Consider the following 23,780-nt stretch of genomic DNA (forward strand, 5'->3'; position numbering starts at 1 on the left):
TGTTTGATAACAAAAGCCTGACAAAAGCTGCTCTCTACCAAAAGACCAGGAAAGAGGTAGCCTATCAAGATAAAAAAAGACAAAAACTGCTCTACTACAGCCAAACACCAGATAAAACACTGTGGCCCCACCCTCACCCTCAGCAGGCTGTAATGAGCCGTAGCATCCAACTGCATCCCAGAGGTTTCAGCAAAGGCCCAAGAGGGAATCCAAAATGTCCTCCTCTCTGGAAGGTAATGCATTAGTCCCTTCCCCTAATGCCAGTAACAGTGGACACCTGAGTGAGAAAAGGACTTCCACCTCCGCCAGCAGTAACAAGGTGGCGCCCTCTCTTTCCCTCACCAGAACAATGTCTACAAAACGTCTGCTGTAACAGAAGATTTAAATAAGATCCTGACTGTTGGCAATACCCAAAATGTCCTGGGAACAATAAAATATAATTCATTACAAGAACCAGGAATATCTCATAGTGAATGAGAAAAGACAGGCAATTGACGTCAACACCACGATGACCAAGATGTTAGAATCATCTATTATTTGAATAGAGTCATCATCAAACAATTTTTTTTTTCTTTCACTCTGTTGCCCAGGCTGGAGTGCAGTGGCACGATCTCAGCTCACTGCAACCTCTGCCTCCTGGGTTCAAGCAATTCTGCCTCAGCTTTCCGAGTAGAGTAGCTAGGACTACAAGCACACTCCACCATGCCCAGCTAATTTTTATATTTTGAGTAGAGATGGGGTTTCACCATGTTGGCCAGGCTGGTCTCAAACTCCTGACCTCAAATGATCCGCCTGCCTTGGCCTCCCAAAGTGCTGGGATTAAAGGTGTGAGCCACCACACCCAGCGTACTTTTTGTATTTTTAATAGAGATGGGGTTTCGCCATATTGGCCAGGCTGGTCTTGATTGAACTCCTGAGCTCAACGAATCTGCTCACCTTGGTCTTCCAAAGTGCTGTGATTATCAGCATGAGCCACCACACCTGGCCCAAACAATTTCCGTGAACTAAGAACATGATAAAGACAAATTTTAAAAAGTAAATCACAAAATACAATGTCTCAGCCAAAAACTAAAGATGTAAAGAAGCACCGAATAGAAATTTAAAAAAAAATCAAAAAACGTTCAATGGATAGGCCCAATAGCAGAATGGAGGGGCAGAGAATCAGTATATTTGAAGACAGAAAAACAGAAATTAATCAACTGGAAGAATAGAAAGAAAATTAAAAATGAACAGGGACTCAGGGGACAAGTGATAATTATAGTCAAAGATTTCACTTACGGATGAAATCAAAGAAGGAGAGAACAAAGACGGTGGCTGAAAAGGTACTTAGCTAAAAACTTCCCAAATTGGTAAAAGACAAAACCCGAAGATTCAAGAAGCTGAGTGAATCCACAGGATATTCCCAAAGAAATCCATGCCAAAACATACAATTAAACTTCTAAAAAATAAAATCAAAGAAAAAATCTTAAAAGCAGCCATTGTAAAGTGACACTTTACCTATAGGGAAAACAATTCGAATGATAGGATTTCTCATCAGAAACCTTGGAGGCTAGAAAGAAGTGGCAAAACACTTTTCAAGAGCTGAAAGAAAAGGATTCTGTTTAATCAGAATCTTCTACCCACCAAAAATGTCCTGTAGGAATGATGGGGAAATAGAGATTCCCAGGTAAAGGAAAACTAAGTTTGTCACCAGCAGACATGCCGGAAAAAATTGGCCAAAGGAAGCAGTTTAAACAGAAAGGAAATAATAAAAGACGGAATCTTAGAACACCAAGATGGAAGAACACAAAAAGCAAAAATCTGGGTATTACATCAGACTGTACTCCTCTTGGGTCTTCTAAATTACGTTTGATGGTTGAAGCAAACATAACTCTGCTGATGCAGAGAAAGTATCTAAGATAATTATATTATAAATGAAGGAAGGTAAAGAGATATAAAAGGAGGTAAGGTTTCCACACTTAATATGTACTGAAAAGTGATGACACTAGTAAGACTTCGACAGGTTAGGTCTATATAAAGTAGTAATACCTAGAACAACTACTAAAAATACTATGTAAAAGGATACACTCAAAACCATGCCAGGTGTGGTGGCTCACGCCTGTAATCCCAGTACTTTGGGAGGCTGAGGCAGGCAGATCATGAGGTCAGGAGTTTAAGACCAACCTGGCCAACATAGTGAAACCCTGTTTCTACTAAAAATATAAAAAAATTAGCCAGGCATGGTGGTGGGTGCCTATAATCCCAGCTACTCAGGAGGCTGAGACAGGAGGATCGTTTGAAACTGGAAGGCGGAGGTTGCAGTGAGCCGAGATCATGCCACTGCACTCTAGCCTGAGCGAAAGAGCAAAACTCCATCTAAAAAAAAAAAAAAAAAACAAAACTATATATAATTAAGAATATAAATTTTAAATGTGGGTTAAAAAATCCACAGCATAGGAAAATAAAAGCAAAGCAATGAAAAGAAGAACAAAAAATAAAATATAAAATGGCAGACTTGAGCCCTAACATAGCAACAATTGCATTAAATATAAATGACCAGCTGGGCGTAGCAGCTCATGCCTGTAATCCAAGCACTTTGGAGGCCAAGGCAGGCGGATCACCTGAGGTCGAGAGTTCAAGACCAGCCTGACCAATGTGGTGAAATCCCGTCTTTAAAAAAAAAAAAAAAAAAAAATGACCTAAATATATTAAACAGAAGACAGAGATTATGAGAAGAGTGGATAAATACAAAACAAGATGTACCTATATGCTAATCCATAAGAAACTCACTTGAAATGTGATACAGACAGGCTGAAATAAGAGGAAAAAATGTATCATGTAAACATTAATCAAATATAAGTAGGAGAGGCTTGTATTAATATAAGATAAAAGTGACTTCAGAGCAAACAAAATTACCAAAGATGGACATTCCATCATGATTAGAGAGTCAATCGACTGAGAAGACATAGCAATCTGAAATGTGTTTACACCAGAGAACAGAGGTGTGAAATATGTAACCCAAAATCTGATGGGACTAAAAGGAGAAAGAAACAAACGCACATTTATAAGCTGAGACTTTTTTTTTTTTTTTTGAGATGGAGTTTCGCTCTTGTTACCCAGGCTGGAGTGCAATGGCGCGATCTCGGCTCACCGCAACCTCTGCCTCCTGGGCTCAGGCAATTCTCCTGCCTCAGCCTCCTAAGTAGCTGGGATTACAGGCATGCACCACCACGCCCAGCTAGTTTTTTTGTATTTTTAGTAGAGACGATGTTTCACCATGTTGACCAGGATGGTCTCGATCTTTCGACCTCGTGATCCACCTGCCTCGGCCTCCCAAAGTGCTGGGATTACAGGCTTGAGCCACCGCGCCCGGCCGAGCTGAGACTTTAATACCCTCTTTCTATAACTGACTAAAAAACTAGACAGAAATTTGGCAAAAATATGTAACTCAATAGCCATCAACTAACTGGAGCTAACAGACGTGTGAGTGTGTGTGTGTGTGTGTGTGTGTGTGTGTGTGTGTGCACGTGTGTGTGTGCATGGTTTAGAGACAGGGTTACCCAGGCCAGAGTATAGCAGTGCAATCATAGATTACTGCAGGCCTAAACCTCCAGGCTCAAACTATCCTACCACCTTAGCCTCCTAAGTGGCTTGGACTATAGGCATGCTCCATCGTGCTTGGCTAATTTTTTTGTTGGTGGTGGTGGAGAAAGGGTCTTGCTATGTTGCCCAGGCAACAAACTCTTGGCTTCAAGTGATCCTCCCATCTCAGTCTCTCAAAGTGCTGGTTTCATAGTAATTAGTCCCATGCCTGGCCCTAGCAGAGATTTAGAGAATACTCCACCCAACAATAGCATTTCAACAGCAGCATTCTTTTCAAGTACCCATGGAATATATGCAAAGACAGACAATATGGTAGGCCATTTTTTAAAAACTCAACAAATTTAGCACAATTGAAATCATATAGTATGCATTCTCCAAGCACAATAAAATCAAACTAGAAAGCAATAATAAGAAAGATATCAAGAAAATCTCCAGGCCGGGCGCGGTGGCTCAAGCCTGTAATCCCAGCACTTTGGGAGGCCGAGGCAGGTGGATCACGAGGTCAAGAGATCGAGACCATTCTGGTCAACATAGTGAAACCCCGTCTCTATTAAAAATACAAAAATTAGCTGGGCATGGTGGCGTGTGCCTGTAATCCCAGCTACTCAGGAGGCTGAGGCAGGAGAATTGCCTGAACCCAGGAGGCGGAGGTTGCGGTGAGCCGAGATCGCGCCATTGCACTCCAGCCTGGGTAACAAGAGCGAAACTCCGTCTCAAAAAAAAAAAAAGAAAATCTCCAAACACGTGGAAACTAAATAACACCCTTCTAAATAATCCATAGGCGAAAAACAAAATATCAAGGGATATACAAAGAATATAATAATGACCAGCCTGGGCAATCTAGTAAATTCCATCTCTATAAAAACTTTTAAAAATAGCCAGGCATGGTGGCACACATCTGTAGTCTCGGCAATTTGGGAGGCTGAGGTGGGAGGATAACTTAAACCCAGGAATTAGAGGCTGCAGTAGGTTGTGACCATGCCACTGCACTATAGCCCAAATGACACAGCAAGACCTTGTCTCAAAAACAACTGAAAGAAAATAAAAATATAACATATCAAACTTTGTTGGAGAGCTAAACCAATACTGAGACAGACATTTACAGTAGTAAATACATCAGAAAAGAGGGAAAGTCTCTAATCAATAATCTAAGTTCCCATCCCTAGAAAAGAGGGAAAAACAACAAACAAGCCAAAAGCCAGTATGCAGAAGTAAGGAAATAATAAAGAGCAGAAATCAATGAAACTGAAAACAGCAAAACAACAGAGAAACACCAATGAAACAAATAACTGGTTATTTGAAAAGATCAGTAACATTGACAAAATCTCTTACAAGACTGACAAATAAAAAGAGAACACTAAATTACCAATATCAGGAATGAAACAGGATATCAATACAGACCCTTCAAATATCAAGAAGATTCTGTTCCTTTTCTTGAAGTTGAAAAAGAAAAAAAAAAAAGAATGACTATCAGATGGTAAGGGAATACTATGAATAACTCTACAAACATTTGACAACTTAGATGAAATACACCACTTCTAGAAGAACACAAACCACTATTATTCACCCAACATGAAACAGATAATTTGAAAAGCCCCATGACAAATAAGGAAATCTAATAAATAAATAAAAACCTTGTGAAAAATTAACCTCTAAACCCAAACAACTTTGCTGGAAAATTCTATCAAATATTTGAAGAAGAGTTAATACCAATTCTATTCAATGTCTTTCAGAAAATAGGAGAAACACTTTTCAATTCATTTTATGAAGCCAGAATTACTCTGATACCAAAAACAGACAAAGATGTACAGAAAAAGAACATGACCAATATCCCTTATCAATATGTATGCAAAATATATAAAGAGATATAGAGACATATAAAAAGAATTATATACCATGATCAAATGGTGTTTATTCCACTGATTCGAGGCTGGCTGAATAATCAAAAATCAATCAATACAATCCACTACATTATCATTAACTATTCTACATTAAAGAATAAAAATCAGCTGGGTGTGATGGCTCATGCCTGTAATCCCAGTATTTTGGGAGGCCAAAGTAAGCAGATGTCAAACTCCTGAAATCAGGAGTTTGAAACCAGCCTGGCGAACATGGTAAAACCCTGTCTCTACTAAAAGTACAAAAATTAGCCACGCATGGTGGTGCACACTGACAGCCCCAGCTACTTGAGAGGCTGAGGTGGGAGAATCATTTGAAACTGGGAGGCGGAGGCTGCAGAGCCAAAATGATGCCACTGCACTCCAGCCTGTGTGACAGAGCAAGACTCAGTCTCAAAATAAATAAATAAATATGACAAGATCATATTGATGCAGAAAAAATATCTGACAAAGTTTAATATACATAAACTTAAAATACATAGGAGAACATTTTGGGGATCTGGGGCTAAGGAAAGAGTTTTTAGACTTCATACCAAAAGCACAATCCATAAAAGGAAAACTGATAAACTGGATGTCATCAGGCTTAAAAACTTTGGGGATAGAAGCTGAGCTAGGAAAAGGGGGCGGGGGAAGGTTAAAAACTTCTGCTCTGCAAAAGACCCTAGAAGCCAAAGAATGGAAACAAGCCATTTCAATGAATAGGTCCTTCAACAGGTGAATGGTTAAAAACAATTGTAGTACACACATACCATGGAATACTACTCAGCAATAAAAAGGAACAAACTACTGATTTACACCAACAACCTGCATGAATCTCTAAAAAAATTATGCTGATGAAAAATGCCAATCTCAAAAGTTTACATACCGTGATTCCACATGTATAACATTTCCTAAAATGACAAAATCACAAAAATGGAGAACAGAATAGTGGTTGCCAGGGAATACAAGTGGTAGCTGGAATGGGAGAAAAGTTGATGTGGTCAGAAAAAAGCAACAGGAGGAATCCTTGAGGTGATGGATGTCTAAAGTCTTACTTTATAAATTTAGTGTAGTAGTGTGATGTACTATAGTTTTTCTGGATGTTACCATTGGGGAAGCAGGCCAAAGGGCACAGAACTGTTATTTCTCACAAGTGCATAGGAATCTACAATGATCTCAAAATAAAAAGTATAATTAAAAAGCAGAGTCTTACAGACATTAGGAATAAGGAGAAAAAAGATAATTGCTTAGAGAAGCCAGAGTGTAAAGAAGAGACTGGCCACCAGTGTGGATGACAACAGGCAGATGATCCCCCAGCATTTCAACTCTGGATTCCTCAAATGTGTTTTGCCCAAACAAGGGTCACTAAGACTTCCCAGTAAGTTTTTATTGCTACTTCAGTTGGCCTTCAAACGTAAACATTTTGGAAATCTTGTCCAAAATGCCCAGGAAGCAGAATCTGGGAGAATCCAGAGTCCAATAAAACAAAGCCTTAGCACAGAATGTGGAGGACAGGACAAGCCACCATGCAGAGCTGAACATGGTTTCATGTCCCCAGCTGGCTATGGCAGCAGCTAAAGGTGAACTATGCTGAAGATGGAGGCTCACAGTGAAGCAATGAAGCACACGTGAAGATGAAAAATGCTCTTCGAAACACAAAATGAACAGAAACAAAAGTAGCTCTACTTATTGGTTAACTAAATGAAGGGAAAAACATATTTCAGAACAATTAACAAACTTAAAAAAAACACTCAACAGAAGTTGTGTCAACTTTCCCCATACTGCATGCTAGGAAAAGTTGCACATCCTATTCAAACGAAGTCCTCAACTCTGAAAAGGTGAAAGGCTCATTATTTTCATACCTCCTACTGTTAGCATTCGAAGTCGTTCCTTGAAAACTGCAAGATCTGAGAGGCAGAGTGGGGTATCATGGGTGAGCGCAGAAGGAAAAAGACAGGTGAGAGTTAGTTTAAAAAAGACCCAAACACCAAAACCCTACACCATTACTGCAGTAACAGGTAGCACAGATACCATCACAGGGACACACACACACATCAAGGGAGAAGTGGGTGGGTTACGTGGTCAGGGGATCAATTTCGTTAAACATGGAAATGATTCATAGAACAGCTGGAATAAGGTGAATCAGAAGGAGGGGAGGTTGGCACCCTGACAATGGAAAGCCATCAGGCAGCGTCGTTTGAGAGCTCCTCGTCTCCCTAGCTTCAAGAAGTGGCTGATAACTTCCTGGGAAGTCACACAGACCCAAGCAACACTACTTTGAGATGAAAATTGAGGAAAAGAAAATGAAAAAGCCTAATTTTTAGAATAGTCATTTCTCAGAACTAGATTCAGGCAGCAGACTACACCGTAAGATTTTGAAGAATTCTAAAGAATGGAAGGAGTCCTTGACCTCTCATCTCAAGAAGGCAAACTAGAAAAGAAGAGCTTGCTAGCTGAAAACACCCCAAGAGCCACAGCTACATCTGCACAGCTATACAATTCTTTCTACCTGAAAACTTTGCATCAGATTTCTACTATACATAAAAGCTTTCTGAGCCTCTGGCAAAATCAAGATGTTTATTCGGATTCACAAAACACAATCCTAACGCCTGTTGTCTGTGCATGTGGGCCTGGGGAACAGGGTCAGGAAGGTAGGCAGTAACACCGGCACACAGAAAGGCTGATGGCTGAGCACTCAGAGCACTGTCACTGAGGATGGTCCCTGTGCTGGGACTGCAGAGGAAGGAGCACTTTCTCTGAAGTCAGACTCAGAACCCAAGAAACACAGGCCTCTTTCCTGGGGCTGTGGCATGCGCTGCAGATCTCCAGTCCTGGGCAAGCCACACAGGGTAACTGCCGCCTTTCCCCAGGAAACAACCACTAAAGAACTCAGAGCCAAGTGGCCATTAAGACAACAGAATATCTAAGTGTTGATATTTTCCTTAAGGCAAGGATGAAGAATCTTAAATTTTCTCCTTCAATCTTCAAAATCAAGACATGAGAGCATACCCAGATGCCATAAATGTTCCTGGGGAGCTCTGAGGTGCATGTCAATCACTCTGGAGACTCCAGGTAAGGATCCATACAAGTGAGGGCCTCAAAACGAACCTTAAATACTCATTTCCATTCTAAAAAATCTAAAGGCAACATGGAACGTTTACATTCTCGGTACTAGTATACGAATGCGCTTACTTTTACCTGTACTTTTTTGTATTTTTAAATAAAAGGCAAACAAAAGACACAAACCAAAGAAGAGGAGAGTGAAGAGAACAGAAGATATTCTGGTTGTCACAATTTACAGAAAGCACACAGATTTTCCAACACCCTAGTGCTTTGAAGCATTATTAATTACTTCTTGAAGAGTGCAGGTGCTGTGCAGGAGGAGAGACAGAGTGGATGGATATTTGGCCACAGTACTTCCAAGTGAAGCACAGAGGCAGGAATGTTGACGCTGGGAGCTAGGTGACTTGGTTTACCAGTTCCTGGGTATCTCCAGTCAAAGTATCTTCTCAAGTGTCAGATGTCTGCTTGGCCAGGCTTCATCCTCCTTGAAGGTGACCATGTTGCCCATGGCTTGAACTACCCTTGGTATGTACTTAGCTTGGCCCTGCCCTCCCGAGTCACTTAGCAAACCTCATCTCCAGTTCCTCAGTTATCTGTGGCACGGCATGCTGCACATAGCAATCAATGTTTACTAAATGAACTGCTCTGTATCACTCTGAAATTCTAAAAGCTAATTAAACATCAACTCTATTTTTAGCTTATTTTTCTCAGCCATCAAAGGAACAAACTGGAGAGCCCTGGAAGGTCAGGATAATGTGTGGGAACGCTGTCATAACTCATTGTGCTGTTAATGACAGCAGGTTGTCAGAGAAAGGCAAGAGCTAAGCAGTTGACGTTCTGCCACATTTTTGAACTTCTAAATTGACTTTTTAGCTATTTAACTCAAGTTCATTTCCGAAAACGGTATTAGCAATTTGCAAACATCAATGGTAAATGGGAGAGAAGTTTCACACTTTCTTCCCATTTATTTACGTTTTGTTTTTAATTCTCCTTTAATTATGTTTAGATCTCACATTAAAATACATCTCACTGAGCACGGTGGTTCATGCCTGTAATTCCAGCAGTTTGGGAGGCCAAGACAGGCAGATTACTTGAGCTCAAGAGTTTGAGACCAGGCTGGACAACATGGTGAAACCGCGTCTCTACTAAAAATACAAAAATTAGGTGAACGTAGTGGCACACCCTTCTAATCCTAGCTACATGGGAGGCTGCAACGGGAGGATCGCTTGAACCCAGGAGGCAGAGGTTGCAGTGAGCTGAGATCATGCCACTGCACTCCGGCCAAGGCAACAGAGCGAGACTCTTTCTCAAAAAAAAAAAAAAAAAAAAAAAAAAAAAATTAAAATTTAATTTAATTTGGCCAGGCACAGCGGGTCATGCCTGTAATCCCAGCACTTTATGAAGCTGAGGCAAGTGGATTACATGAGGTCAGGAATTCAAGACCAGCCTGGTCAACATGGTGAAACCCTGTCTCTACTAAAAATACAAAAATTAGCCTGGCATGGTGGCATGCACCTGTAGTCCCAGCTACTCAGGAGGTTGAGGCAGTAGAATCGCTTAAATGTGGGAGGCAGAGGTTGCAGTGAGTTGAGATCACGCCACTGCACTCCAGCCTGGGCAACAGAACAAGACTCTGTCTCAAAAACAAAACAAAACAAAACAAAAAATCCCAAAAAACCCAGTAAAGTACATCTCTCAATCACTTTTGTCACTGTGAAAAGTTATACTATAAAATTTACACAGACAATGGCATTTTTAAGTGGGGCTCTAACTCAAATGCTACACTTGAAAGATAAAATTGGGCTAGGGGCAGTGGCTCTTGTCCATAATCCCAACACTTTGGGAGGCTGAGGTGGGAGGATCACCAGAGGCCAGGAGTTCAAGACCAGCCTGATCAACAAGTGAAACCCCATCTCTACTAAAAATACAAAAATTAGCCGGGCATGGTGGTACACATCTGCAATCCCAGCTACTTGGGAGGCTGAGGCATGAGAATCACTTAAACCTGGGAGTTGGAGGTTACAGTGAGCTGAGATTGCACCACTGCACTCCAGCCTGGATGACAGTTAAGACTCTGTCTCAAAAAATAAAAATAATAATTAAAAAAATCAAACAACAGCAACAACAAAATTGAGGGCAAGAATTTCTCACTAAGCAAGAGTTTCTAATTGTTTCTAATTAGGCAAATGAGCAGGCCTCACTGCTGGGACTCACTGTCTAGACCTTTCCACACCCTGGTTCTAGTGTTTTGTAATATATGCCCATCTCTACCTTGCCACCCAACCTATGACTCTTCTTCAAGAGTCAGTGGAAAAAGCCTCCCTAAGAGCCCTCTTACTAGAAGACGTTTGGCTGCCACTACCTCCTACCCTGACTGGACCCATTCAGGAATATTGTTAACATGAGGTTGGTGCCTCATTCTACAGGTCTGCAGATTTAGTGTCAAAGAATCTCACTACAGAAAGTGAGTGAAGAGAAAAGTGTATTCAATACATCTCATCTGGGCATGATGGCTCACTGCTGTAATCCCAGCACTCTGGAAGGCCAAGGCAGGAGGATTGCTTGAGTCCAGGAGTCTGAGACCAGCCTGGGCAACATAAGAAGACCCTGTCTCTGTTTTTAAAATAAAATAAAATAATAAATAAATAAAATAAAGTATCTCATGTTAGAACTCTCAACCCTTTTTCTCAAGAGAAATAGGGTCTATAGTACAGCCTGGCACAAATTAAGATGAGCATCTGGGGATTTACCTAGAACCTGGCCCCTAATTAAAAGGTTAATTCCGGCCGGACACAGTTGTTCTTGCCTGTAACCCCAGCACTTCAGGAGGCTGAGGTGGGTGGATCACCTGAAGTCAGGAGTTTGAGACCAGCCTGGCCAACATGGTGAAACCTCGTCTCTACTAAAAATACAAAAAACTAGCTGGGCATGGTGGCAGGTGCCTGTAATCCCAGCTACTCGGGAGGCTGAGGCAGGAGAATCGCTTGAACTCAGGAGGCAGAGGTTGCAGTGAACCAAGATTGTGCCACTTCACTCCAGCCTGGACAAAAGAACAAAACTCTGTCTCAAAAAAAAAAGACTAGGCCGGGCATGGTGGCTCATGCCTGTAATCCAAGCACTTTGGAGACCAAGGCGGGAGGATCACCTGAGGTCGGGAGTTCAAGACTGGCCTGACCAACATGGTGAAACCCCATCTTAAAAAAAGAAAAAAAAAAAAAAAAAAAAAAAAAAAAGACTCTGTTCTCCGTCCCCCCAAAATTAATTAAAATAAAAAATCACTAGCCCTTTTATCTCAACAGTATTTTTATTGTATTCATAACAAGTTCTGTCACACTGCACTTGAAAGATAAAACTGAGGGCAACAGTGTGTCCGTAACATCTGATGGTAAATCCTGACACTCGGGGGCTATTGAGGAGTTTGTGTCTGTAGAGTCTCTCTTAATTGGCAAGAGTCTACTTGTTAATTATCTTTCCCTATTATTTCAGGGACCAGGAGAATTTCTGAGAAGTGAGGATATAGGTGCCCTAAGCCAGAATTTCCCAAACTTTTAAAACATGGTCATAAAAGGCCAACTCAGTGCAAACTATAGCATATACTCCACTTTATTAAAAAACTCAGAGCAGACAAAACCCCCTGCTTGCACTGCAGACCAACCTGGCTGACCACCCAGGTGATCAGCTGGCAGAGTGTTTTCAGGGTGGCATCACAAGTGCTCTTTGAGAATGAATGGCTTTGCCAATGGCTCCTGCTCTCCATTGCTGCCCCCTACCTGGAGCTTTTCCAACAAGAGACAGAATAAGTTCTGACAGAAGCACCAAGGGCTATGTTCAAACATGGGTATGATCACTGCTCTGAGCCTGTTTCCCCAAGGAGAGGGAGAAACTGTGTCGAAATCCACAGGGAGGTGGGAAGGGCGGCTAAGCCGAGGCATGAGAAGAATCCTAGCTCTGGGGAAAAATGTCATGTGACACAGGACACCACCATACAACGCGTCCCTGACCCCAGTCTACACACTGGTCGGTTGGGTCACCAGGTGGCCACTCAGCCTGTCCCCTTCTACTTCCTCATTCTTAAGCTGGCAAACAGTTCTTGTGGACCCAAACATCCCCCCATACAGAGTCCTCACTTCTTAGTTTGCAAATCCTGCACTAGATGCTACGCTGGTTCCTTAGGGCAGTCTTCACCATTCATTCTGGTGTGTTCCCGGTCTTCCTGCTTGACCTCTCAGTTACAACCAGAGAGTGGCAGCTATTCATCTCAAAAGATTGCTAACAAGCCCACTCGGAGCAGAGTAAGGTCCAGGCGCTACTTTAAGTTCATTCATTCAATTTTGAAACCACCTGAGGAGGTAGGTACCATCACCCCTGCCTTATATGAGGTGACTGAGGATAGAGAGGTTAAGCAACTAGCCCAAGGTCACACAGCCAGTAACAGTGAGCTGGGATTCCAATCCAGGGACTGTGGCTCCAGAGTCCAGGCTCTCTGAAGTTCGAATGAGATGACGGATCTTGAAGGGTTCTACAAACTGTCTAGCGGTCACATTTGACCTGCTGTTTTCTTGAAGACCTGCATACATCAAGGGTGAGAGTTCAAGACCAAATTTCCTACAGATCCAAATGTTTAACAAGTTTACACCATTTCAATTTTTTTTGCACCTGAAGACATTATTGTGATTTTTAGGTCACACTATTTCAAATCCACAAGATTAAAATGCACTTTCTTCTTGAAAAGTGGAGACTACTCCCTGACTCTCTCTCAGTGGTTCCAAAGGGCTCCTGGCCAAAAACGCCAGAAGTTTTCCTTCCTCAAAGGATTTCAGGAAGCTTTAGGGCTACTTCTGTATGTTTTAGTTTCTTGGTTTATAAAGTCCTTCTGTTCTCTTACCCGCACCATGATGTTGCTGAATCTGGAACCACAAGCCTCACTGAGTGAAATACACAGTGAGTGAGATCTTGTGATGGCCTGGGAAGAACTATGGAGGTAGGATTCCCAGATTCTGGTTCTGTCTTAGCCATTAATGAGATGGGAAATTACTGGGTATGTTGACAGTGCTTAGGGTTTCTCACCCGTCAAAGACTATGCTGGGTTGGGATCACCTAGGTATGGCCCCTCTTGATACTAGTCTGAAGAGGGAGAGGAGAGCTTTAGAGCTTCCTGGTTATACTAATGTGTAGAGTGGGGACGAGGAGCTGGGACAATGCAGGTTCTGGCAGGAGAGGGAGAGCTGGTCACTTCACTTGCTCCTCTCCTGTTCAAATGTTTTGCTGCTTGTAGAAAATGAGCACTGCAGCCAGGCACCGTGGCTCATGGCTGTAATCCCTGCACTTTGGGAGGCCAAGGTGGGAGGGATCACAAAGTCAGGAGTTCGAGACCAGCCTGGCTGACATGGTGAAACCCTGTCTCTACTAAGAATACAAAAATTAGCCAGGCGTGGTGGTGTACGCCTGTAGTCTCAGCTACTTGGGAGGCTGAAGCAAGAGAATCGCTTGAATCTGGGAGGTAAAGGTTACGGTGAGTCGAGATCGTGCCACTGCATTCCAGCCTGGGTGACAGAGCAAGATTCTATCTCACACACACACACAAAAAAAAGAAGAAAAAAGAAAAAAATGAGCATTCCACAGCACCCCTACCCGGCCTAAATGCAGAGGAAGGTTTTCCTCTGAAGAGGCGGCTTCCAGTTGTAGGTCCCTGCACTCTTTATCAGGGAGTAGCAAGTCTACCAGCTGAAGAGTTTGGCCTAATCAGAGCACCTGAAGGGGACCCCACAGATCAAGAAGTCTCTGGGGGCAGTGAGCACAGGGGGCTGGAGAGGCTCAGGGCAGACAGGCTGTGATGGGACTGGGGCTGACAGCGGGGAGGATCTCTATACTAAGGCGAGAGCAGTAGGGGAGAAGCTCTAAGACTTCCTGGGGACACTGTAAAGAGAGGCCACTTCTTGGGAGCACAAAGTTGTCATCATTGAATGAAAAAACAGGGTTCAACTAATGCCCAGTCTACGATCCAAACTGGCCCTAATCAATAAAATTCAAGAGGATTTCTCTAAATTCCCTTCCTAAATCTGCTAAAGGGCTGGTATAATGTAAAGGACACCCTATACTATCTAGGAGTATTTTTGAAATCAAGACAAAAAACAATTACAAACCATCAACGCCAATTCCAAAGTTGATGATGTTTGATGTTTGCTTCATCCCCTAGACATAACTTGGTAATGCCTATAAAGACTGTCTGCACCATTCTCCAAAAGTGCCTGTGACGAGGCTAATTCTGTATCCACCCCAACAGCAGTATTAGGCAGGTAAGTGATCATCAACTTCATCAGCATGCACAGTGTCTATTGTGAACACCCTGGCCATGTAAAAATTAGTCACATCATCATTTCTTTAGTACAGGTTAGCAGCACAGTGACGTAAAGCAGATTAACTCTGCAAAGCAACTACGGGTGAGAGCCCAGCCACAACACCTGCCTCACTTCAGAAGGAGGAGGTGGTGCAGGTGGGACTACCTTTTGGCATCAGTGACAAAACCCCAATTGTGCTCCATACATGCACCTCCCAAAGGCCCTGACCTCCTGACGCTGTGGGAATGCCTTCCAAAGTTTCCTCAGTGTGATCACCAGCAATTACAAATCAGGAGACTCAAACTGCACAACTTGCTCTGGAATTCGTCCCCTAAGGGACACAGCCTCCGGTCAAGGGCAGGCCACACCGGGCTTCAGAAAAGGGCAGCTGTGTCAGTAGTTCCTGAGCAAGGCCTCATGGACGTGCCTCACTGAAGGCAGCGCTGCAATGAGATTTGGAAACCTGAAGCCAAAAGAGCTATACTCTGAAGTGCTTCTGATCCACCTGCCCCAGGTGGACAAACTTTCCCTGTGCCACAAACCTTTCTGTCCAAAATTTTATTTTCAAATTTTGAGACTTAGACAATCTGGCTGAAAATGTAAGATAAAAATAACTTGCCCAAAACACACTAAGGCTGCAATACCGATAAATTTCAAGTGATCAGAACGAAAGGAAACTTAAGAGCCTTTCCCTCCTGCCTGGACATTCTGGCTACCACAGGTCGTGGCACAGCGAGAGGAGCTCAAGCAACGCAGCTGACTGCTCTCAGACCCTCACCAAGTTTGTCTGTGGATGAGATAATGTCAGCGGGCACGGAGGAGTCCAGATCAGCATCCAAAATCCCCAGGGGGTCCAGCTGTGCTACATGGTGCCCTCGTATCTATGAGTGGGCCAACGATGAGAGGGAAGGACACACACAAAAGGACAGGAGAAAAAAAAGAGGGAAGGGGTAAAAAAAAAAGTAAAATTACATTAAAATGAGCATTTGCAGCTTAATTCTCACCCACGTTTGAAGAAACAGTTACTGGAGCATCATCAAAATTTACACAACTAATTCCGAGAGGATCAAGTTTTGCAATGTGGTGACCCCTGACCTGGAAGCAATAACACAAGTAAGTCATTAAGCAGATCCAGTGAGCTGTAGGGAGGGTTAAAAGAGTCAACGTTACGCGAACCTTTCCCAAAGAGGACACGCATCAATAAACCCATATGACAAAATTAGTTTTTAAAAGTCTTGGAATAACTTATTTCAAAAGCACTACTGTGCATAAATGTAGTTTTATAAAAAAGAGATTAACTTAGGTTATGATAAACTTGGGAGTCTGAAAGGACCAGTGTCTTGGGATCTTTACAGTTTCCATGGATAAACAGAAATGAGACATGCTAGGCAATTCTTACTCCAATGTGAAGCCTGCCTCAGCTCAGAACTCAAACGTTTTGCTAATGTGCCAGGTACAGTGGCACATGCCTGTACTCCTGGCCACTTAGGAGGCTGAGGCAGAAGGATCTCTTGAGCCTAGGAGTTTGAGGCTAAACTGGGTAACACAGTAAGACCCCATCTCAATTTAGAGTAAGTAAATACATTTTAAAGAAAAATTTTCCTAAGGAGGAAAATGAAGGCTTAAGTGTTGGCCTTAACTGGGGAGGTGTGCAGATAAGATGTCAGATTACTAAGAGGGTTTGCCTTTATTATATACCGGTGAGGAGTGAGTGCTCTGGTTCTGTTGCTCCTGAATAGGTCAGCACACAGTAGTCAGAACAAAAAATACGCTGCTCCCCCACAGACTTAAAACATCTGATCTGAACTATTTAAAAACCAAAAGGAGAAAGGAAATCCCTTCCAATTTAAGAGTCTTTCACAATTTCTTGCTAGCAATTTGAGAGGGGAGCAGCTGCTGGTAAGTCACTGCAAGATCAAGCTGAAGTTGTTACTGAGGCCAACTACGTGCAGGCAGTGATACAGAACCACCACTAGGCCTCCTCCTCCATGCAAATATCCACGTGGATAGCACTTTAGAGTAAAAGATCGTGGCATTTACAAAACGCCGTGCACCTCCTTCCTAAGGCAGAATACACTTGCCCCAGGGAGCGAGTTTTACTTGCCAGGCCATAGCATGAAGGGCCAGAGACTCAGGGCCTCCCCTGATGTTGCCCCATTACAACACCTGCACCGCTGCCCTGGTGGCAGAGGAAATGGCTCATGCCACCAGAAACCAAAGGATGAGAAAGAAAAGATAGCCCAGGAACACGAGTCTCCTTGTTGCCACCAAAGCAGTGACACAAGAACAGGTGGCAGGGTACTGGACGCCCATGGGAGCTTCCAGAAGGGAGGCACCGGGCTCACTTGTGTCTACCTGTCCTCCTTAGACTATCACAGATGAAGTCTTAAGGTCTGAACTCTGGGGTCTCCCCATGTATCAGGTGGACATTCTAGAAAAACTTTGGTTATTGTGCTCTGGGAAAGGATAGGGAGGAAAAGCCCTGTCCTGCTTGACACTTGCCTAATGAGACTGGCCACCAACTGCAATGCTTTTGGAGAGTTCTCCTGCCCCTCATTGCTCTCTGTAGGCTCAGCTGTACCCTCAGCTGCCTCTCTCTACCTCCATGTCCCCAAACTCTGTAGGTTTTCTCCTCTTGCAGTATTCAGTTGTTAGCAACTGAGAAGGGTGCATCAACCACCCACCCTTCCCAGCCACTGCTCACTGGCGGATGGGCACTTCTCTTTGATGTCCAGGTAATGACCTGGTTTCCCTGCCCATAAATATTTCTTGCCAACTTAGGAAAAGAAATAAGGAGCCCTTTATGGGGCAGGCATTTGTGGTGCCAGATTTGCTCAAACAGGGCTAGCCTGGTTCCTCTTCTGTGTATTTGCTTTTTGAGCCTCCCAAAGCACCCTGTGTTTGAGGAGGTGTAAGTAAAATGACAACGTACACTCAGAAAGGCCAGAGGGCCCATGAGGCACAACCTAGGAACACTGCACCCTTTCCTGTGTGGACAGTCAGCGCCCAGCTTACCTGATATGCCCTGATGAGAGACTGCACCGCCAGGTGGTCCTCCACGAGCTTGTCCACGTTGGGCTGTGCTTCCACCAGGGACTGTGCATGGGCCACAGCAGCCAGGGAGCCTCGGCTCAGGGGAAGGGGACTCTGGTAGGCAGTGCCCGGTGGGGCTCCGGCATTCGTGTTGCGAAAAAAAATGTCCCATGACTAAAGACAAAGAAGGTACAGGGTTACCTCACTGCTCCCCTAAGTCCAGGATGCATCTGTGGCCACAGAGAACTCTTTGTGAAGGCAAGGCAAGTCTACCATAGGCTGGCTGAGCCAGCTTCCTCCTGTTCTGGACAGTGCAGTCTCTGTTCCCAAATGGTAGGTTTCTTTCAGAGTTCAGGCCCCTTGCTTTCCATTCCGTTTGTCTTCGGAATGCACTTTCTGACCCCCACACCTACAACACAAATGCCCTGTGGCCGCCTTCCATCAACAAACACACCCCAAAGGCCCAATGCCAAACAGCTCTCTTCAGCTCCCATAGACCGGGCCTGGGGACAGACTCAGGAAGTAGGTCAATGGAGACATTTACTGTCTCAGCCTTCTCCCCAGGCTCCAGCACCTGGGAGGTGATGCTCTTGACCTCTGTCTATAGGTCTGCAAATCCTACTGGTTCTTCTGTGGGATGCCAGATGCTCACACAGCATCAGGCACCTCCCACAAGACCCCAGAGGCTCAGCACAGCCTGTGAAGAGCCCAGGGTCACCTTGCTTACATCCTTTCACTTCCCTGGACACAAAGCAGAACTTGATCCTTTGTAAGAGGCAGCATTAACCCCATAGAGAAATAATCTCATTGCTACTTCAGGGGGCATTCAGGAGCTAACAGCTCAAGGTGTGGGGTCAAATATCAAAATTCAAATCTGATCTCTGTATTGGGGATCGAAATTCAAATTCAAGATGTAAGCTCTTAGCGAGTTACCTTTCTGTGTTGTTTTCTCATCTATGAGAATAGAAATATATACATTCTTCATAGGTATGCTGTAAAGACTAAATAGCGTAAAGGCATTAGCACACAGTTTAGTAGGTAGCAAGTACTTCATAAAAATCAGGTGTTAGTACCAGTTTGAAATTCCTTAGTGCTACTATAAATTAATTTACTTATATTCCTACTATTTCTTGGTTATTTCATGTCTGAATTATTCGATTTACAGTTTGCAGAGATACTGTGAACTCTAAATTAGTTTATTCATCTCACACAAAGATGCAAGATTTTTAAATATTTAAGAGATCAGATACACTAAGATTTCACAAAAGTTCATTGTAAAAAGAAAAGAAAAGCACAAACATCCAGTTTATTTATTTTTATTTGTTTATTTATTTTTTTTTTGAGATGAAGTCTCATTCTGTTGCCCAGACTGGAGTACAGTGGCATGATCTTGGCTCACTGCAACCTCCATCTACCAGTGATTCTCCTGCCTCAGCCTCCTAAGTAGCTGGGATTACAGATGCATGCCACTATGTTTGGCTAATTTTTGTATTTTTAGTAGAGATGGGGTTTCACCAAGTTGGCCAGGCTGGTCTCAAACTCCTGACTGCAAGTGATCCACTAATCTTGGCCTCCCAAAGTGCTGGGATTACAGGCGTGAGTCACTGTGCCAGCAAAACACCAGTTTAAAAAAAAAAAACAAACACTTTTTCTTTTCTGCAATATATTCTCCAGTTTCTAAAATTCTTCCATCAATAAACTCTGATTAGACTGTCTTGAAAAACTTGGAAAGGCAAAGGCAAAACTTTATGAGACTTTTGCATTCTACTTCTAACAAGATGCCCCCAGATATGCTTCTTTTCTGGGATATGGGTGGATACCAAATGGGTCTGTCTGGGTTTGGAGACCAGAGGGTAGAGATGGCTACAGAAACCATAACGTTGGTCCTTAAGGTCTTCTGGTTTTTTCAGACAGGTTCTTTTACGATGCGGGCTAGAGTGTGGATATATGTCACTCAGATGGTCCCACTACCAAGAGCACTGCTGTGTACTGCTGCTAGACACAAGCTAGAAAACACACAATGATAATGCACAGACCTGTACCATCTGCTAATGCAGGGGAGTCTGGTCTCTCAGTGAAAACTGTTTTGTGGAATACGTTTTTTTCCCTTTCCTTTTTTTTTTCTTTTTTTTTAAATAGAATATTTAAAACATTCTATAACAAGCATTTTTTTAGTATTCAGAAAAAGTAATTTAAAGAAAACCACCATGTGACTGCCCAGTATTGTGAATACACTAAAAACCATTGTAGCTGGGTGCAGTGGCATGTGCCCGCAGTCCCAGCCACTTGGGAAGCTGAGGCAGGAAGATCACTTAAGCCTAGGAATTCAAGGCCAGCCTGGGCAATATAGCAAGATCCCATCTGTTAAAAACAGAACTCAACTGAATAGCACACTTAAAAATGACTTTTTTTTTTTTTTAAGAAACAGGGTCTTGTTGCCCAGACTGGTCTCAAACTCCCAGTCTTAAGCAATCCTCTTGCCTCAGTCTCCCAAAGTGCTGGGAATCCAGTTGTGAGTCACCAGGACTCAGCCAAATGATGACATTTATGTTAAGTGAATTATATTTTAAAATGTTTTTACAAGTCAAACTATTTGAGGTTTTACTGTTTTTGCCTTTCTGGTTAATTTCTGATGTACTGACTGATGTAGAAGAGAGATTTGGGGTTCTCTTTGGGCACCTTCCATAAAACCTATTGTAGAAGCATCTTATACAAATGTAACCCAACAATCAGGAATGTGAAAAAAGAAGACTGCAAACTTTCCTTTTCTTCCTTTTTTCTGTTTTGAGACAGGGTCTGGCTCTGTTGCCCAGGCTGGAGTAGAGTGGCATGATCTGGGCTCACTGTAACCTCCACCTCCAGGGCTCAAGTTGATTCTCCTGCTTCAGCCTCCTGAGTAGCTGGGACCACAGGCACGTACCACCACGCATGCTAATTTTTTTTATTAACTATTTTTGGTGGAGATGAGGTTTCACATGTTGCCCAGGCTGTTCTTGGAACTCCTGAGCTCAAGTGATCTGCCCATCTCAGCCTCCCAAAGTGCTAGGATTGTAGGCATAAGTCACCACATCGGGCCTAAACTTTCCTCTTCAGCAGATGCTATCAAAATGTTTGCTAAAGCCAGGCGCGGTGGCTCAAGCCTGTAATCCCAGCACTTTGGGAGGCTGAAGCGGGTGGATCACGAGGTCGAGAGATCGAGACCTCATCCTGGTCAACATGGTGAAACCCTGTCTCTACTAAAAATGCAAAAAATTAGCTGGGCATGGTGGCACGTGCCTGTAATCCCAGCTACTCAGGAGGCTGAGGCAGGAGAATTGCCTGAATCCAGGAGGCGGAGGTTGTGGTGAGCCGAGATTGCGCCATTGCACTCCAGCCTGGTTAACAAGAGCGAAACTCCGTCTCAAAAAAAAAAAAAAAAAGTTTGCTAAAAGACACCCACAGTTTGGAATCTCCAAAGAGACTCTCTCAATCTTCTTCTATTAAATTGGTTCTCACGAAAACTTAGTGTTTTCCTGTAACATGAGAAAGGCAGTGTTACCATCAGAGAACAAAACTGACTCTTAGGAGAAAACAGAGGATGCCTCAGCATCAACTCCCTAGGCAAAGTAAAGGCTGCCTCCCACTCAGTCCATGACTGGTTCTGTCAAGGACACAGGGATCTAAAAGGTGGCTGTGCACAAATACACCGGACACTCTCAGGTGCTTCTGACTTCATAGAGCTTTTCCAGCAGGCATGAGAGCTCCCTCCATTCTAGAAGCAGAGATGACTGGGGGCCACACTCACTGGCCATCCATCCTCACTCTGAAAGCAGAGATGACCAATGACAAACTCCTTGGCCTCTACCCAGGCCTCCCATAATGAGGACCTGACCTAAAGGAGAAGCCCTTCTAATATGGCAAGGAAAGTGGGCAGGAGTCCGTCTGGCTGTATCCCACCCCTGCACAGCAAGAACTAACAGCAAGCTGCCACTGTCACATAAAACCTAATCAGGGCAGGTGCGGTGGCTCACGCCTGTAATCCCAGCACTTTGGGAGGCTGAGGTGGGCAGATCACCTGAGGTCTGGAGTTCAAGACCAGCCTGGCCAACATGGTGAAATCCCGTCTCTACTAAAAATACAAAAATTAGCTGGGCATGGTGGCGCAGGCCAATAGTCCCAGCTACTTGGGAGGCTGGGGCATGAAAATCACTTGAATCCGAGGCAGAGGTTGCAGTGAGCTGAAATCAAGCCATTGTATTCCAGTCTAGGTGACAGAGTGAGACCCTGTCTCAAAAAAAAAAAAAAAAAAAAAAAAAAACCCCAAAACTAAAAATTCCAGTTTTTCTTTACCCTAAACTTGCTCCAGTGCTAGAATCTCTACCCTCATACCATGTGACCCATACCCCAAGTCTAGCTGTGGACATTTACTTAGGTCCCTGGGGCCACAATAAAGTTCATGGATAGGGTATGATCTTTAAACCCAGTAAGCACTGGAGAGCAGCACACCCCAAACTTTATTAAACCCTTAAAACATATTGTCTTTCAGAAACACAGGGCAAAGTCACCCACGAGCATGACCTTGGATCAGGTCTCTCCAGCTGTACAGACAGCCTCCTTTATCCTAGGAGACAACACCCACTTTTCGATCCAGAGCTAAGTCACAGAAAATCACAAGTTTATTTCTTTTCAATAAAATTAGCTTTGAGTCACAATTAAAACAGTAAAAAAAAAAAAAAAAAAAAAAAAAATAGTAATAGCAGCAGTGATAGGAATAGCTAACTTTTACTGAGTTTCTCTGTGGGCTTTTCTGACTTACTTGAAGCACCTGGAATGTCAATCATATTCCCACTGGAAAGATGTGGGCTCAGGCAGAATTTACACACAGCAGTCACCAGGCAGGGTATTAATAAGGTTAACTGAATAATAGCAGAGCATTGCTTATATAAAGAACTCCGGTCACTCTAGTAATAGTGCCTCTTACCCTTGCTTAACCTTGACAAAGAGAGCTGAGAGCTTCTGGGCTCAACAATAAAATGAAAGGAATTTCCACCCACTGATGCTCTGGATCATGAGGTCAAGGCGAAGGTCAGCTCTCTGATCCTGAGAGCACAAAGGCTGCAGGACTCCTTCCAGCCTAGGCCCTGGAGAAAGGGCGATCATGATCATCGGGCCTCCTCTCTCTGACCTTCTTTTGTGCTTAGAATAAAACTCCAGGTGATTTTCAATTGGCTGAGGACAACTGCACAGACGGAAATTCAGCTCATGCTGGAGGCAGTCAGAAAAACTGGTTCATACCGGTACTGCTGAGCTGCTGGGAATCCCCAGGAAGGAAAATGCCTGGAATGCAACTCTGCATCCTTTCCCTTAAACATCTTATCCCATGCAGCCCACTTCACTCTCCAGTCAGCTCAGCTCCCACACCACTGGGGGAGCCCCGTGCCCCACCTTCAGACAAAGAGCCCACTCTGTCTCCAGGAATGGGTGAGCCTGCACACCCAACAACACCCACCCTCTTTGCACCGAGACCTGGAGGTATACTAAAAGGTTTCTGAATTTGAGTGATAGAATGTTTTGTATTGAGTGTAGTGACTGCATACATTTGGCAAAACCTACTGCACTAAACACTTAAAACAAGTGAATTTTAATGTATGTAACTTAAACCTCAAAAGAGTTTATTCAAAAAGACTTTGAAAATGAAGGTCATTTTTTTGGCCTGCAGGCTTCACCTCCCAACAGATGCGGCGGCAGGAAGCAAGGCCTGCCCAAGTGCCAGAGCTCCTAGCCACCCACTGACCCCACCCTTCCCTGTATGAGTCAGTAATGGGGCCACTTCCTTCCTGGCGGGGCCCAGATGCCACAGCCCATCCCCGACTCTTTCTACCTCCTTGTTGTCCTGCAAGCCTGCCAT

General features: G+C 43.6%; 1 protein-coding gene across 5 annotated transcripts in view; it reads right to left on the reverse strand.

Annotated features, from left to right (window-relative positions):
* The window catches only part of OGDH (oxoglutarate dehydrogenase), a 471,568-nt gene that overhangs the window by 38,147 nt on the left and 409,641 nt on the right, over positions 1-23,780 (reverse strand). For 2 of the 5 annotated variants that reach the window (XM_074379746.1, XM_074379745.1), the window contains exons 3-5: positions 17,876-18,067; positions 15,865-15,955; positions 7,322-7,366 (exon numbers count right to left, since the gene is read on the reverse strand). In XM_074379746.1, the coding sequence (XP_074235847.1) occupies positions 7,322-7,366; positions 15,865-15,955; positions 17,876-18,067 (328 nt within the window). Of the gene's footprint in view, positions 1-7,321; positions 7,367-15,638; positions 15,742-15,864; positions 15,956-17,875; positions 18,068-23,780 lie in introns of all 5 variants that reach the window. The other 3 variants (XM_074379748.1, XM_003930785.4, XM_074379747.1) reach the window with 3 other exon arrangements.

The sequence above is a fragment of the Saimiri boliviensis genome, chromosome 10 (genome assembly GCF_048565385.1).
Source record: "Saimiri boliviensis isolate mSaiBol1 chromosome 10, mSaiBol1.pri, whole genome shotgun sequence".
NCBI lineage: Eukaryota > Metazoa > Chordata > Mammalia > Primates > Cebidae > Saimiri > Saimiri boliviensis.